The 17,945-nt window shown below is 38.8% G+C and overlaps 1 protein-coding gene across 1 annotated transcript in view; it reads right to left on the bottom strand.

The window, feature by feature from the left end:
• The window catches only part of LOC126187803 (dynein regulatory complex subunit 4), a 155,987-nt gene that overhangs the window by 70,794 nt on the left and 67,248 nt on the right, over positions 1 to 17,945 (bottom strand). The window contains exons 6-8 of the mRNA XM_049929088.1: positions 13,185 to 13,328; positions 12,803 to 13,063; positions 12,470 to 12,637 (exon numbers count right to left, since the gene is read on the bottom strand). Of these exons, the coding sequence (XP_049785045.1) occupies positions 12,470 to 12,637; positions 12,803 to 13,063; positions 13,185 to 13,328 (573 nt within the window). The remainder of the gene's footprint in view (positions 1 to 12,469; positions 12,638 to 12,802; positions 13,064 to 13,184; positions 13,329 to 17,945) is intronic.

The following is a 17,945-nucleotide window of genomic DNA, read 5'->3' as shown; positions in this document are numbered from 1 at the left end:
CAGTGGACCTAGGGGTGTTTAGGAGTGTGGAAATCTCACGTACAGACGTATGACATAAGTGACACACAATCACCTGATCAAGTTCGAAGTCCATGAGTTCCACGGAGTGCCCCAATCTGCTCTCTTACTGACTACTGAGGTCACTGATATGGAGTACTTGGCAGTAGGTGGCAGCACAATGCACCTAATATGAAAAACATATGTTTTAGCGGGTGTCCAGATACTTTTGATCACATAGTGTATGCTTTCTATTCAGCCAAAACACTTAAATGACCATTTTCTCTTCTCTGCTTCTCTCATATCCCTTTCCCACTCCTCCTCCATCACCCCACCACAGCCTTCCAATGCTACACTTAGCAGCCTTATTACATCTGCATCACATCCCTGTACAATCCCAAAGGCACCTCTAGTGTCTTTTCGTCCACCCTGCCGTTATCTCTCCTCCTCGTCACATGGCTCTTCCTTACCCCTACTACCCACCCCGGCTAGATTGTTGCTCATGATGGACACAGTTGTTTTTAGGCCTTACTGCCCAGATACAGTGGCATGCTGTGCATTATTTGTTGTTCTATGAATCTGTGTGAGTTTTCTACTTCTGATGAAGGGCTTTGTCTGAAAAGTGAAATATTTCTAGTATTCTTTTTGATTGTGCCTGATTGCAACTCAGCACCACCTCTATGTGGTGAGTAATGATCTATGCTTTCCATGTTGTTTCTATGTTACCATATACACTGTACGGTGTTTTTATTCCCTGTTATTCTATGTCTTTTCAAAAATTCTCATGTGCTAATTTTAGTATTTTAGTTTTAATACTTTTCACAAAACCTAAGATTATACAATAGTATTTTTGTAATAAACCACAGACCTTGCTGAGATGGGCTAGGTTGCATACCTCAACTATATAGGTAGCCATACCTTAGAAGATCATAGACGCATCTATAGCTAGGGGTAAGATAGATACCACTTATTCAAAAATTAAGGAGACCTTTTGACAAAATAAAAGGAGATTATGAACATGAAGAGCTCAGATTGAAAGCCATTACTAAGCAAAGAAGGGAAACCTGAAAGGTGGAAGAAAAATTGAGGGACTATACAAGTAAAATTAACTTGAAGACAATATTATACACAAGGAAGAGGATGTTCTAACCCTGTAGCATGAGCACATGTAATCAAACAGCATGCAATACAAGTGCCTCCATGGCTGGCACAGAGAGGTCACCTTTGCAACCTGGGCAGACAGTGCAGCGAACAGTGTGCATGTGCACAACAGCCCAATATAAGCCACGAATGCCAAATTCTCAACCTCACTTACATTTACTTACTTATTGTATGCTCACCTACAAGACTGTATACTGATGTGTTCTATAGTTATGAGACTTTGTATTGTCCTATACTTCATTCAGTGTTGTTGTGAATCTCTTTATGTGGATGTAGAATAAAACTTGGTTGGTGTTACTGCTGATATTATGTCTGTTCAGCATTACAAGATACTGGGCAGTAAGTGTGGTATTCTATCGAGCACATTTATTTCTTAGTTTTATATACAGCCAAACAATTTGGCAGCCTCACTGATATACCAGGTTCCACCACTGTTGATTCAACCTCTACCATTTCCTTCTTAAGATGATTCAGCAGACGATTGGAATGCTTATGAAAAATGCCTTTCACAACATTTTCAAACTTCAGGGATTGCCAACCACAACTTGTATAAGGCTTTACTTTTGTAATGGATTTCTCCTGATGCTTATCACCTTTTGTGTCACCTAGCCCCTCTTCAGGTACAGCTAGTCTCTCATTTAATGAAGTGTGTCAGTTGCCCACTAATTATCATTGCACACATAGTCAGGTTATTGCTGCTTGCATTGATTTCTACCATTATACAAAAGTGACCGCAGCAGTTGTAGAAAAATTCAATGGTTCATGATGCAATAGTACATCTGGCACTTGATAGGGGAGTTTGTGAACAAGCTTCACAATATGAAAATCCTTCTCTCACAGATATCTAGGGCAGCGGGACAAAAGATAGAAGCCTGGTGTGAAGTAGCTGCTATTGCTTTCTCACCTCCTCAGCCACAGTCAGTCAACTCACGGGGGATGACGACATCATGGCCGTGCAACTGCAGCCACCACACTGCATAGGGCAGCGCTGTGCAAAGCAGCAGCAGCAGTGCTCCTCTTCCGTCATGCCCTTAATGTTTTGCTCAACATGGGCAAGCCGTGTGTGTTAAGTCAAAAAAGCAAGTCGACTTGGGTGAAGCAGTGACTTTGTTAAATTCACAAATCTATGTGGATCTTGGGTCACTGGCATAATCCCGTGTCTCTTGTTGGTTGGTGAGTATAACAAACAACAAATACCCATTCTGGGACAGTTTTCTACTTCCATAGTGTGAAAAGCATTTATTTGCCCTTTGATCTTCCTAGTAGTGGATGATGCCAACACTGAAATTTATTTGGGTTATACGCCTTAAAAATTTTTGCATTCTCTATTTCTCACAAAGTGCATCTGATATTCAACCGAGTACTGCTCCAACATCGGAATTCACTCTGCTCAGAACATTTCTCCCTGGTTTTGGAAGGTTCAGGGTGTGTTACCAACTTCAAGGCTCACATCACAATGAAACCGATGGCACAACTACATTTTTTCGTGCACACCCAGCCTCAATAGCATTACGGCGGCAAGTCAAATTGGAACTAGATTAATTTACATATTGGGATGTTATCACACCTCTCTCTCCTAGTGAATGGTCTATTACATTGTTAATTATCAAAAAACCTAAAAGCAACATTCAGCTCTGTGGTGATTTTAAAATGTCTGTAAATTCACAGTCTGTTATTGATACCTATCCCTTACCCCATCAGGATAAATTCTTAGTATGGCTTTCCAGAGGCCAATATTTTTTGAAAATGGTCTTGTTAGAAACTAACTTACAACTGCCTCTGGATGATGATTTCAAATGCGTCTTTGAAGTGAATACCCCTTTCAGGTTATATCAATATTAGTGCCTGCAATTTGATGTGGCTAGCACCCTTGCCTTTCTCAAATGTATTTTGAAGCAACTCACGGCCTTGGCCTCCATGCCGGAGTGCATTAACTACCTGAACGATATTGTCCCCCAACAGATGAATGTTTTCAGAACCTTTGTGCCTTGTTCATGGTGCAACAAGCTGCTGGTTTCAAATGTATCCAGACAAATAACATTTTTTTCAGCTGTCTATCATGTATCTCATTTTTCAAATCTCGTATGCTGGCAGTAAGCCTTTAAGCTAGCATGTTGATGCAATTACAGCTTTGCTGTGAATAAAAGTCTCTCGGTGTACATGCCACATCAATTCAGAATAAAACTCCAAGCTTTCGACCACTACCTCCATGGTCGATGTCAGGGCTAAAACTGACTGTCGTGAACTGGCGAGACTCCCACTTTTATATGTAAAGGACCGCTTCTGATTGGCTGGAATACACCATAGCAACAGCAATATGGCGCATAGTGAAGTGGTGCCCTCTACTCCCATAGATGTAGTTTCTATCCCACGTTGCTTGCAGCGCCATCCCTTGAATCAGGAGGTAAAGTGCGGGAAGTTTTCCTCTGCGATTTTTCTTTATCCAGTGCACTCTTCCAGGTGTTGTAAGTGCATAACCATTGTCTCTGTTAAAGTTATTATCGCTTTAAGTCTAATTTCGACTGCTTCCCGGATCACAGAGTCCCAGTAATTCGATGCATGGGCTATTACTCTCGTTTCTTCAAATAAAATCTTATGCTTGTTAAGCAGGCTATGCTCAGGCACCGCAGATTTTTCCAAATACCTGTATTTCAGGTGGCGCTGGTGCTTGATGCAGCGGTCGGCAACGGTTATTACCGACTGGCCCACGTAATTCTTGCCGCATTCGCAAGGAATACTACAAATTCCCAGCACCCTTAAGCCGAGACTATCTTTGACTGGTCTCAACATATCCTTAATTTTCCTAGGTGGTCGGAAAACTGGTTTTATTCCTTGCCTCTTAAGGACTCTGCCTATCCTGCTTGTTGTAGCACCGCAAAATGGAAGCCGTGCTATGTGTTGGTCCTCTTCTTGTTTATGGATGGAATCATGTCTTACTTTCTTGGACAATACTGATTTAATTTCACCGGCAGAATAACCATTTCTCTTGAAAACAGTCGTCAAATGGTTAATCTCGGGACCGAGGTAGTCCTTGTCGGAAATAGTCCTGGTTCTGTGTACTAAAGTATTCAGCATAGCTCTCTTCTGAGACAGATGATGGAAGCTGTGGCTATGCAGATATAAGTCTGTATGCATTGGCTTCCTGTACACAGAATGGCCCAGCTTTGCTATGTCCTACAAATCCACAAATGTCAAAGAAACACAAGCCTTTCTTGGAAAGGTTGTGCACTACCATAAATATCTCCCTCATGCAGCCACATTGGCCCATCCACTTCATGCTGTCTTACATAAAAATGTTCCTTTTCACCGGTTGCCCACCTGACAGCATGCTTTTACCCTATAAAGATCCAAATCACACTCAGCACCATACTTGATTACTTTCCAATCAGATCAACATCTTATTTTGGCAAAAGGTGCTTCCCAGTACAGCCTTGGGGCAGTGTGCATGCTTTCAAAACTCTGAATCAGGTGCAACAGCACTTCTGGCAACTAGAAAAAGAAGCCCTTGCTATTTTGTATGTGCTCAAAAAGGCTCATGTTATGATACAGTTCTAAATTTCATTTGATCACGAATTATAAACCTCTGGTTTCTCTTTTCAATCTCTCAACATCTTTACTGGACAAAGCAGTCCATCATCTGCAATGCTATAACTATGAGATTCATTTCCAACTCACATCCCAATACACTAATTCGGATGCTCTTTCTCAATTGCCAATTGACCCCAATCCAAAATTTGCTCAGAATGAAATGTTGTATTTACATTTAGACAAAAAGCCAAAAACAGCATGGATGGTTTTCCCATTACCAGTTCTTAGATTTTGGCAGCTGTCGTGGCTGGTTCTGTCTTACATCAAGTTTTCCACTTTTTCCACAATGATTGGCTGAATAAACTACCAGGCCAAGGATCAGGTTCTTTGCATAATTAATGTGCTCTCCACCACCATTCCCAGTTCTTGATAGTGTGTTACTGTCAAGGACTAAAGTAGATGACAGCTTCATTGTAAACCTAGCTCAAATATCAGACTGTTTAAATGAATTCTTCATAAATGTGGCAAAGTCAGATGTTGATGTAGCGGAGTATCAGAGTAAAGTTAATCCCTTTGGACTGAGCCAAGAAGCTAGTATCTTACGGATTTAAAAAAAGTCACAATAAAGGATGTGAAAAATGTTATATTGTCATTAAAAAATAAAAACTCTGCTGGGTGTGATGGGATACACACTAATGTGATTAAAACAGTGTGTAACATAATAGCACCTCCCATAACTAAAATATTCAACCAGTCTTTTGAAGATGGATGCTTTACCAATATTTTGAAGTATGCCAAAGTCAGACCTCTGTTCAAGAAAGTTCCAAGGGAAGCCGTGGAAAACTATCGCCCTATTTCTGTTCTTCCAGTCCAGTCAAAAGTGTTAGAGAAAGTAGCAAACCAGGTCAAAAATATTGTTGTGAAAATGATATTATTATAAGTAACCAATCTGGATTCCAACCAGTAAAAAACTCTCTGGATGCAGTGAATAACTTTATTGAAAAGACATGCAAATCACTGGACCAGAGGAGTAAAGTTGCATGTATCTTCTGTGATCTCATGAAAGCATTTGACTCTGTGAACCATGACTTGCTTATCTACAAATTAGACAAATATGGGATTAAGGAAAATGCTCTAAATTGGCTAACATAATACTTACACAACAGAAAAAGTTACTAGACAACAAAATTCCAAGCTCCATTGTAAGCACACTGGATACCCTGGAAAACTGGTTCCAGTTAAATGGGTTGAAACTGAACATTGCAAAAACCCATATGGCACATTTCAAAACCAAATATTGAAAATGCGTGAAGCTTAAAATACAACATAACAATCAGCTTATGAAAGAAGTTGACATGGTCAAATTCCTGGGACTAAATGTGGACAAGAACTTAAGCTGGAATACACATACTGACTTCCTATACAATAAACAATGCTGTTTTGCCTTTTCAATGCAAATACTAGCAAAATCCACTGACATGAGTATACAAAAATTGCTTATCATAGTTATTTTGAATCTGTCATTAGATATGGGGCAATTTTCTGGGAAAGTTCAAGTAGTGTGTCTCAAATACTGAAACTGCAAAAGAAAATTGTCAGATACATGCACACTGCACAGCAAACAGATTCATGTCGCCTCATTATTTTGGAAACTACAAATCTTAATTGTTCCCTCCATATACATTTATGAAATTATAATCTTCCTACGTAGCAGTCAAAAATTATTTGAGGAGAATCATTTTAAACACATATATAACATGAGAAATAAAAATAATTTTATGCTACCCACACACCAATTGAAATAATATGCACAGACTCCACATTATATGGGGATGACAATACATAGGGTGAGTCACCTAACGTTAGCACTGGATATATTTCGTAAACCACATCAAATACTGAGGAACCGATTCCACAGACCGAACGTGAGGAGAGGGGCTAGTGTAATTGTTTAATACAAACCATACAAAAATGCACGGAAGTATGTTTTTTAACACAAACCTACGTTTTTTTAAAATGGAACCACGTTAGCTTTGTTAGCACATCTGAACATATAAACAAATACGTAATCAGTGCCGTTTGTTGCATTGTAAAATGTTAATTACATCCGGAGATATTGTAACCTAAAGTTGACACTTGAAACCTCCGACATTTAGTTGCGTGTTGTAACAAACAGCTGCAACATACATTGCGTTTCTACAGAATGATCTGTCAACGTTGCTCGAAAATGACCCACTGGAAACGCGTTGACGTATGTGGTATCAGCATGATGGTGCACCTGCACAATGCGCAATTAACACTAGGCTGACCCTTGACAGGATGTTCGACGGGTGTTTCATAGGACGTGGAGGACGCATAAATTGGCCAGCCCCTTCTCCTGATCTTACACCTCTGAACTTCTTTATGTGGGGTACGTTAAAGGAGAATGTGTACCATGATGTGCCTACAACCCCAGAGAATATGAAACAATGTATTGTGGCAGCCTGCGGCGACATTACACCAGATGTACTGTGGTGTGTACGACATTCATTACGCCAGAGATTGCAATTGTGTGCAGCAAATGATGGCCACCACATTGACTGAACATCTATTGGCCTGACATGTCGGGACACACTCTATTCCACTCCGTAATTGAAAACGGAAACCACGTGTGTACGTGTATCTCACCCCTCATGGTAATGTACATGTGCGTCAGTGAAAAAGACCAATAAAAAGGTGTTAGCATGTGGACGTAATGTGCTGTTCCAGTCTCTTCAGTACCTAAGGTTCATCATCGTTCCCTTTGGATCCCTACGTAATTCGGTGCTCCCCGATACACACGATCGAACAGCGGAGGAATGGTACTCAAGTGTCAACTTTAGGTTACAATATCTCCAGATGTAATTAACATTTTACAATGCAACAAATGGCACTGATTACACATTTGTTTATATGTTCAGATGTGCTAACAAAACTAATGGGGTTCCATTTAAAAAATGTAGGTTTGTGTTAAAAAACATACTTCCGTGCATTTTTTTATGGTTTGTATTAACCAATTACACTAGCCCCTCTCCTCACGTTCGGTCTGTGGAATCGATTTGTCAGTATTTGATGTGGTTTATGAAATATATCCAGCGGTAATGACTCACCCTGTATAAAAAGTTAATGGGCAAAAACGTATTTATTATGAAGCCAGAAATTTTAAAAATGAGGCTACAGCAGATTCTGTGGGAGGAATGCTACTATTCAGTAGAGGAATTCATAGAAGATGAAATGATAATTAGAGCAAGGAGTAATTAAGTGTTAGATTTTACTGTATGTAAATATAACAAAATTGTATTATTACAGGGCTATTACAAATGATTGAAGCGATTTCATAAATTCACTGTAGCTCCATTCATTGACATATGGTCACGACACACTACAGATACGTAGAAAAACACATAAAGTTTTGTTCGGCTGAAGCCGCACTTCAGGTTTCTGCCACCAGAGCGCTCGAGAGCGCAGTGAGACAAAATGGCGACAGGAGCCGAGAAAGCGTATGTCGTCGTTGAAATGCACTCACATCAGTCAGTCATAACAGTGCAACGACACTTCAGGACGAAGTTCAACAAAGATCCACCAACTGCTAACTCCATTCGGCATGGTATGCGCAGTTTAAAGCTTCTGGATGCCTCTGTAAGGGGAAATCAACGGGTCGGCCTGCAGTGACCGAAGAAACGGTTGAACGCTTGCGGGCAAGTTTCACGCGTAGCCCGCGGAAGTCGACGAATAAAGCAAGCAGGGAGCTAAACGTACCACAGCCAACGGTGTGGAAAATCTTACGGAAAAGGCTAAAGCAGAAGCCTTACCATTTACAATTGCTACAAGCCCTGACACTCGATGACAAAGTCAAATGCTTTGAATTTTCGGCGCGGTTGCAACAGCTCATGGAAGAGGATGCGTTCAGTGCGAAACTTGTTTTCAGTGATGAAGCAACATTTTTTCTTAATGGTGAAGTCAACAGACACAATCTGGGTGGTAGAGAATCCTCACGCATTCGTGCAGCAAATTCGCAATTCACCAAAACTTAACGTGTTTTGTGCAATCTCACGGTTTAAAGTTTACTGCCCCTTTTTCTTCTGTGAAAGAAACGTTACAGGACACGTGTATCTGGACATGCTGGAAAATTGGCTCATGCCATAACTGGAGACCGACAGCGCCGACTTCATCTTTCAACAGGATGGTGCTCCACCGCACTTCCATCACGATGTTCGGCATTTCTTAAACAGGAGATTGGAAAACCGATGGATCGGTGGTGGTGGAGATCATGATCAGCAATTCATGTCATGGCCTCCACGCTCTCCCGACTTAACCCCATGCGATTTCTTTCTGTGGGGTTATGTGAAAGATTCAGTGTTTAAACCTCCTCTTCCAAGAAACGTGCCAGAACTGCGAGCTCGCATCAACAATGCTTTCGAACTCATTGATGGGGACATGCTGCGCCGAGTGTGGGAGGAACTTGATTATCGGCTTGATGTCTGCCGAATCACTAAAGGGGCACATATCGAACATTTGTGAATGCCTAAAAAAACTTTTTGAGTATTTATATGTGTGTGCAAAGCATTGTGAAAATATCTCAAATAATAAAGTTATGGTAGAGCTGTGAAATCGCTGCAATCATTTGTAATAACCCTGTATTATGATGCTGTTTGTTAATGTCAGCTGTTATGTGTTCATGGTGAGATTTTACTGCAATTTTGACATTTATCCTGTATCTGAATCAAACATGTATGTTATGAGACAAATAAGACACAATTCACAAAAAGAGTAGGCAGCCAGGATAGTGATCCCATCCACACCGCAGCATGACGTCATGCAAGTTCTCCACCTGGAACATTGGGGTGTCTCTCACAACATAACTGCTGACCCACTGCCATGTGTTTTGGCCTGGTGCTGATAATCAGATCACACACATTGTGACAGCCTGTCCACAGTGCACCATCCATCAGGAGGCACCATAGGCCTCTCTTTTCCCATGGCCACCCCCCCCCCCCCCCCTCCCCCAGTGCACCTCTGCAGGTATTCATGCTGATTTTTTCAGTCTATTTCTCCTTTTGGCTTGTAGTAGTTTAGTAGTTGATGCTTTCTCAAAATTTCCTGATTTGGTTTGTTGCCCATCCACGTCCACAGCAGCTAAGGTCACAGAACTCTCAAAGATATTTTTCTCAGAAGGACTGTTGTATATGCTTTAGTGAACAAAGGCCCACACTTTGTGTCTCAAGATTTTTAAGATTTTTGTACAAAGAGTGGCATCCAGTATGTTACGGCCCCTCCCTTTCATCCTCAGTCCAATGGAGAGGTGGAGTGGCTGGTCCAGACATTCAAAACCCAGATAAAAAAATACAGCACTGAATCTTCTCCCAAGGAAGCCCTCGGTAGGTTCTTGAGCTCATATAGATTCACTCCAGCCAGCGACCATAGTGCTACGGAGCTGCTTCACAGTCGCCAGTGCCATACGCTACTTTGTCTTCTCTAGCCAATGCCCAGCCACCTGATGGGATCTGCCTTGTATTGCCAAGTGTCTGCATGGACGTGGATACAGCACCAGTGCTCCCATATGGCCTCTCACACAGAAGTGGCAATGCCTGTCCACACCTGTGCCATTTCAGACCATATTCTCCAATGCCAGCATGCCCCCTCTCCAATAGTTGTCACCTACTGATGAAGACATTGACATCTCCATAGTGAACACTTTTCCCCAAGGGGGAAGGAGTGTTGTAACCCTGGAGCATGAGTGTGCATAATCCAACAGTGCATGATACAAAAGTGCCTCCACAGCTGGACAGTCAGTGCAGCAAGTTCTATGCTGTGAGCACAACAACCCAATATAAGCCAGGTGTGCTGGGCCCTCAGCCTCAGGTATGTCTACTTACTTATTCATGCTCACCTATGAGACTGTATATTGATGTGTTCTGCAGTTCTGAGACTTTGTACCATTCCATACTTCCGTTGGCGTTATTGTGAATCTCTTCATGTGGAAGCAGAATGAAACTTAATTGGTGTTACTTCTGATATTGTGTCAGTACAAAGTTGCACAAGAAGGAGTAGATGAAGATGATACGGGAGATGTGATAATGCAGGAGGAATTTGACAGAACACATTGAAACAAGGCAACAGAAGTGGATGGCATTCCCTCAGAACTACTGATATCATTGGAAAAGCTAATCATGACAAAACTATTGTATTTGGTGTGCAAGATATATGAGGCAGGTGAAATACCTTCAGACACCAAGAAGAATGTAATAATTCAAATTCCAAAGACATCAGGTGCTGACAGGTATCAATATTAAACTTCCAGTTTAACGAGTCTTAGTTGCAAAATACTGACATGAATTATTTATAGAAGAATGGAAAAGCTGGTAAAAGCCCCCTCATGAAATATCAGTTTGGGTTCTGGAGAACTGTAGGAAGATGCAATACAACATTGACCCTACATCTTACCTTACAAGTTGGACTAAAGAAAAAAAACCTATTTTTTTAATCATTTATAGACTTAAAGCTTAGTTGGAATGTACTCTGAAATTCTCAAAATACAGAAAGTGAAAGTTTATTTATAACTTGTACAGAAGCCAGACAGCAGTTACACAGAGTCAAAGGGCATGGAGGGAAGTAGCAGTTGCAAGGAGAGTGAGTGGGGTCATAGCCTACCTCTGTTGTTATTAAATCTGTACATTCAGCAAGCAGTACAGAAAACCAAAGAAAAATTTGGAGCAGGAATTAAAAAAGTTCAGAGAGCAGAACAAATACTTTGAGGTTCTCTGATGAAACTGTAATTCTGTCAGAGATAGCATAGGACTTGGAAGAGCATTTGAATTGGATGCACAGTGTCATGAAAGGAGGACATAATATGGTTGGTTGGTTGGTTTGTGGGGGTTAAAGGGACCAGACTGCTACGGTCATCGGTCCCTGAGGACATAATATGAACACCAACAAAAATAAAAGAAGGGTAATGTTGTTGAATTAAATCAGAATATTCTGGGGGAACTGTATTAGGAAACAAGACACTAAAAGTAGTAGATGTGTTCTGCCACTTTAGATAGCAAATTAACTGATGATGTTCAGTGTGGTGAATATGTAAAATGAAGACTGGCTATAGTCCAAGGAAATAATTTCTGAAAAAGAGAAATTTTTTAACATCTAAGATAAATTTAAGTGTTAGAAAATCTTTTCTGAAGCTACTTGTCTAGATGTAGCCTTGTATGAATGTGAAATGTGGACAATAATAAGTCAGACAAGAATTATAAGCTTTTGAAATGTGGTGCTACGGAATTCTGAAGATTATGTGGACAGATCACATAACTATTATGGAGATAATGAACAGAATTGGGGAGCAATGACTTTTGCTGCACCATCTGATCAAAAGAGGGATCAGTTGACAGCACACATTTTGAGACATCAGGAATCATAAATTTAGTATTGAAGGGAAATCAGGGAACAAAAATTGTAGAGGGAGACCAAGAGAGGAATATAATAAGAAGATTCAAATGGATGTAGGTTGCACGTATAGAGATGAAGAGGCTTGCACAGGATAGAGCAACCTGGAGAGTTTCGTCATACCCATCTTTGGACTGAAGACCACAAAAACAATGTATTGCACTCCCCAACAGAATTCCATTCATGGTTAAATGTATATTTTAGAATAAATCAGTGTAAGCTTCAAATCTCTGCAATGCCAAAAATTATAATGAAGCCAAGTAATTTCACAGTAAGATGTTCTTAAAATATATACTATATGTAATCTTAAATCCTTTCTATCTCTTACCATTAAAGATTCTTTGTCCTTTTCACAGGTCTGCATTTTTCGTGTCAGATCTGCAACAGTAGCTTGAGCCTCTTCAAAAGGTTGCACTAATCTTTTGTTTTCATTTTTAAGTTCACGTAGCTCTTTTTCCATACGGTCTTCATGTTCCTTTGTTTCCTCCATTTGTTCCTGCAATAATTGTTACACATTCTCCATTTGGGTCACTTACATGGAATTAAACTCCGTACATTACGCACAGCATGCACACACAAATTAACATGGTGTGTTTTTTCCAAAATTTCTTAATATTAGTAACTCTGTCCTATAAGGACAAAAATAAAATTACAGCGATACCTTAAGGCTTGCTATAAGTGTCAAATTATTTAAGGTAATATCATTGTAATAGCTCTTTATTTCAGAGAATGCTTTCTCATGATTTTTCATAAGTTCTGTAATGTGTTTGTTTTTTCTTTCTTCCAGCTCTTTGAGTTCCATGTCATACTTCATGCATATATCATTCCGTTGGGTAACAAGTTTTCTTTCATACTTTGCTTCTATTTCTCGAGCTTCTGACTCAAATTTTTCTCTTGCCTTACTAAGCGCTTCACTGTGCTCCTGCAAATGGAAACAAAAATGTGCAGATTATAATCTGAGGTCACAATCTACAAATGCAGTAACAAATAACTCTGAAGCACGAAATCAGTGATATCAAAATATGAACAAAACAGCCCCCTACCAGTTTGACATTTCTCATTTCTTCTTGATGTGCCAGTTCCTGATCCCTCAGACGGCTCTTCAAATCTTTCTTGTCTGCCAATAACTCCATTTCTTGATCAGTATAATCATCTTGTGCCATCCTGAGAGAAACCATGCTCTCTGCCTGTCAACAGGGAATCACAGAGGTTATAATTTATTTATTTATTTAATTAACCTGATCTGATTATGGCCACCAGACCCTCTCTTACAACAGACAAGGCTTTCACCACACATACACCATCATTTTTACATCATAGTTACCTAGGAAATAACAATTTTAATATTAAAAGTAATATGAAAATTATTTGAGTGTCTGAAGTGGCAATGTGAGTAAATGAATAATAAAGTTAATATAGGTAGTACTTGCACTCTTGCAGCTGCTGCCACTAACAGAGATAACAGTAATAATAATATTAATACTAGTAGAAGTAACAGTAGTAGTAATAATAATAATAATAATAATAATAATAATAGGCCTTCGGTATGTTCTGCCAATCGTAAAAGGCGACGAAAAGAACAAACCACTAATAGGGCTAACCCCTCTTTTAGTGTGATTAGTTGGTTCAGGACAGAACTAATGAAGCCTCAAACAAGTGCTGTCATGGTCGGGGACGACGCTTGAACCCTATGCCCATCCACAATGGAACGACACTGCTAGCCACACGGAAAATGATTTAAATCCAAATAGAGGTGTTTTACAGGATATGCTTCCTGCAACCACCCTAGAAGGAAAACAAAGACAGAGGATGAGATGGTCAGATGAAGTTAATCGACACCTCATGTTCTGTTATTACCAAGCAACAAACTTAGGAACCAACACAACTGGATACAGATCACAAGTATACACAAAATTTATTACCAGATACCCAGAATTAAAATTTTTAACAGAACAACGACTAGCTGATCAGATCTGTGTAATAATAAAAAATAACAGGATACCCCAGTCAGAATTAGAAAACATCAAACAACAAGTACAACAAATACTGGAACAAAATAATGTGCAATCAGAAAAAGAAGAAAATACAGTAATGGAGTCAAACATCCCAGAGCAAACAAACAAAGAACAACATGCATCAATTAAACAATCAGAGGAAAACGAAATCTTAAGACAGCCACCAGAACAAGCACAAATAGAACACGAAGTGACACACACGTTAGATATAGAAGAAAAATTTCAGCTAACATATATAGAATACAAAGACACAAATACAGACATTAGACCATTCTTGCATAGACCACCAAGTAACCCACAATTCGAAACAACAATAACAACTATCAACACAATCATACACAACAAAATAAATGAAAATACAACTATGGAAGAGTTACAACTACTGGTTTATATAGCAGCACTCACTACACTAAATATACACACTAGGCAGAGATCAGAACCAACCAACACACAGAAGAAACCCACAAAACCAGCATGGCAACATAGGCTCCAGATCAGAATAGAAAAACTGAGAAAAGACATTGGACAGCTAACACAATTTATAAGAAATGAAATATCAGACAAAAAACAAAAAAGGTTAGGTAAAATCTCACAAGAAGCGATAGAGCAATTAGATGAAAAGAAGCAAAAATTACAAGCATTGGCCAAACGACTTAGAAGATACAAAAAAAGTGAAAATAGAAGGAAACAAAACCAAACATTCAACACAAACCAAAAGAAATTTTATCAGACAATAGATAACACACACATTAAAATAGACAACCCACCAAACATAACAGACATGGAACACTTCTGGAGCAACATATGGTCAAACCCGGTACAACATAACAGGCATGCATGGTGGATACAAGCAGAAACAGACACATACAAGATGATACCACAAATGCCTGAAGTGATAATTTTGCAACATGAAGTCACCCGAGCAATTAATTCTACGCACAATTGGAAAGCCCCTGGAAAAGATAAAATACCAAATTTCTGGCTAAAGAAGTTCACCTCAACACATTCACATCTAACAAAATTATTTAACAGTTACATTGCAGACCCATACACATTCCCTGATACACTTACACATGGAATAACTTATCTGAAACTTAAAGATCAAGCAGACACAGCAAATCCAGCAAAATATCGCCCCATAACATGCCTACCAACAATACACAAAATATTAACTTCAGTCATTACACAGAAATTAATGACACATACAACACAGAACAAAATTATAAATGAAGAACGAAAAGGCTGTTGCAAAGGAGCACGAGGATGTAAAGAGCAACTGATAATAGATGCAGAGGTAACATATCAAGCTAAAACCAAACAAAGGTCGCTACACTACGCATACATTGATTACTGAAAAGCTTTCGATAGTGTACCCCACTCATGGTTACTACAAATATTGGAAATATACAAAGTAGATCCTAAATTGATACAGTTCCTAAACATAGTAATGAAAAATTGGAAAACAACACTTAATATCCAAACAAATTCAAATAATGTCACATCACAGCCAATACAGATTACGCGTGGAATATACCAAGGAGAATCATTAAGTCCTTTCTGGTTCTGCCTTGCTCTGAACCCACTATCCAACATGCTAAATAATACAAATTATGGATACAATATTACTGGAACATACCAACATGAAAGCACACATTTGTTATACATGGATGATCTAAAACAACAACAGCAACAAATCAACAACTCAACCAATTACTAAAAATAACAGAAATATTCAGCAATGATATAAATATGGCTTTTGGAACAGACAAATGTAAGAAAAATAGCATAGTCAAGGGAAAACACACTAAACAAGAAGATTACATATTGGTTAACCACAGCGACTGCATAGAAGCGATGGAAAAAACAGATGCCTATAAATATCTAGGATACAGACAAAAAATAGGAATAGATAATACAAATATTAAAGAAGAACTAAAAGAAAAATATAAACAAAGATTAACAAAAATACTGAAAACAGAATTGACAGCAAGAAACAAGACAAAAGCTATAAATACCTATGCTATACCAATATTGACCTACTCATTTGGAGTAGTGATATGGAGTAACACAGACCTAGAAGCATTCAATACACTTACATGATCACAATGCCACAAATATAGAATACATCACATACATTCAGCAACAGAAAGATTCATATTAACCAGAAAGGAAGTAGGAAGGGGATTTATCGACATAAAAAACCTACATTATGGACAGGTAGACAATTTAAGAAAATTCTTTCTAGAATGAGCAGAAACTAGCAAAATACACAAAGCAATCACTCATATAAATACATCGGCTACACCATTGCAATTTCATAACCACTTCTACAACCCTTTAGATCACATAACATCAACAGATAGGAAGAAAGTAAATTGGAAAAAGAAAACACTACATGGCAAGCACCCGTATCATCTAACACAGCCACACATTGATCAAGACGCATCCAACACATGGCTAAGAAAAGGCAATATATACAGTAAGACGGAAGGATTCATGTTTGCAATACAGAATCAAACAATAAACACCAGACATTACAGCAAGCATATTATTAAAGATCCCAATACCACAACAGATAAATGCAGACTTTGCAAACAGCAAATAGAAACAGTAGATCACATTATAAGCAGATGTACAATACTAGGAAATACAGAATACCCTAGAAGACATGACAATGTAGCAAAAATAATACATCAACAACTTGCCATACAACATAAACTAATAAAACAACAAGTTCCCACATACAAGTATGCACCACAAAATGTACTGGAGAATGATAAACACAAATTATACTGGAACAGAACCATAACAACAGATAAAACAACACCCCATAACAAACCTGACATCATAATCACCAATAAAAAGAAGAAATTTACACAACTAATCGAAATATCCATACCCAATACAACAAATATACAGAAGAAAACAGGAGAAAAAATTGAAAAATACATCCAACTGGCTGAGGAAGTCAAGGACATCTGGCATCAGGATAAAGTTGACATCAAACCAATTATACTATCAACTACAGGAGTCATACCACACAATATCCGCCAGTACATCAATGCAACACAGCTACATACAAACTTATATATACAACTACAGGAATCTGTAATTATTGATACTTGTTCAATTACCCAAAAGTTCCTAAATGCAATGTAACATATACCGTACAGTTAAAAGGAAGTCACGCTTGATCAAGATCCGCGTCACTTTCCATTTTTAACCAGAAATAACATCTGAGAAGAAAAGAAATAATAATAATGACAATGATGATGGTGGCAGATATAAAAAGAATTTGTATAAGTATAAAATAAATGTTTTCTGATACAGCGAGTCCTGCAGAAAGGAAAGTTAAGGTGACTGCACCATCTAAGAATACTAGGACGTGAAGAAAATATGGACCAAAAGGATGTGCAAGAGTAATGAGTGTGTACAGAGACAATGGTGATCCTTATTGTTGCTTTAGCATGTATGTTTTAAATGTCTTCTGAAGCTGGACATGTTATTCAGTTCTCTAGTATAACATGTGAGGTTATGTCAAAGTCAGGCTCCTGCTGCTGAGAATGACTTTTGAGTGGGACAGAAAGGATTTTGCTGCTATGATGGGAAAGGGTGTTCCTGTCATGTTGTCAATAGAAGAGCATTAAGAATGATGAGAAATATGAGGGACAATGTCTGTTGATAAGACAGTAGAGAAGACTGAGGGTATGGAAATCTCTTGCAGTCAGGGTAGCTACTCATATGATTGTGAAATATGATCAAAGAGTTGAACATCAGAGATATAATGAA

This window comes from Schistocerca cancellata, chromosome 5, assembly GCF_023864275.1.
Source record: "Schistocerca cancellata isolate TAMUIC-IGC-003103 chromosome 5, iqSchCanc2.1, whole genome shotgun sequence".
Lineage (NCBI taxonomy): Eukaryota > Metazoa > Arthropoda > Insecta > Orthoptera > Acrididae > Schistocerca > Schistocerca cancellata.
This window is presented reverse-complemented; position numbering and strand designations above follow the sequence as displayed.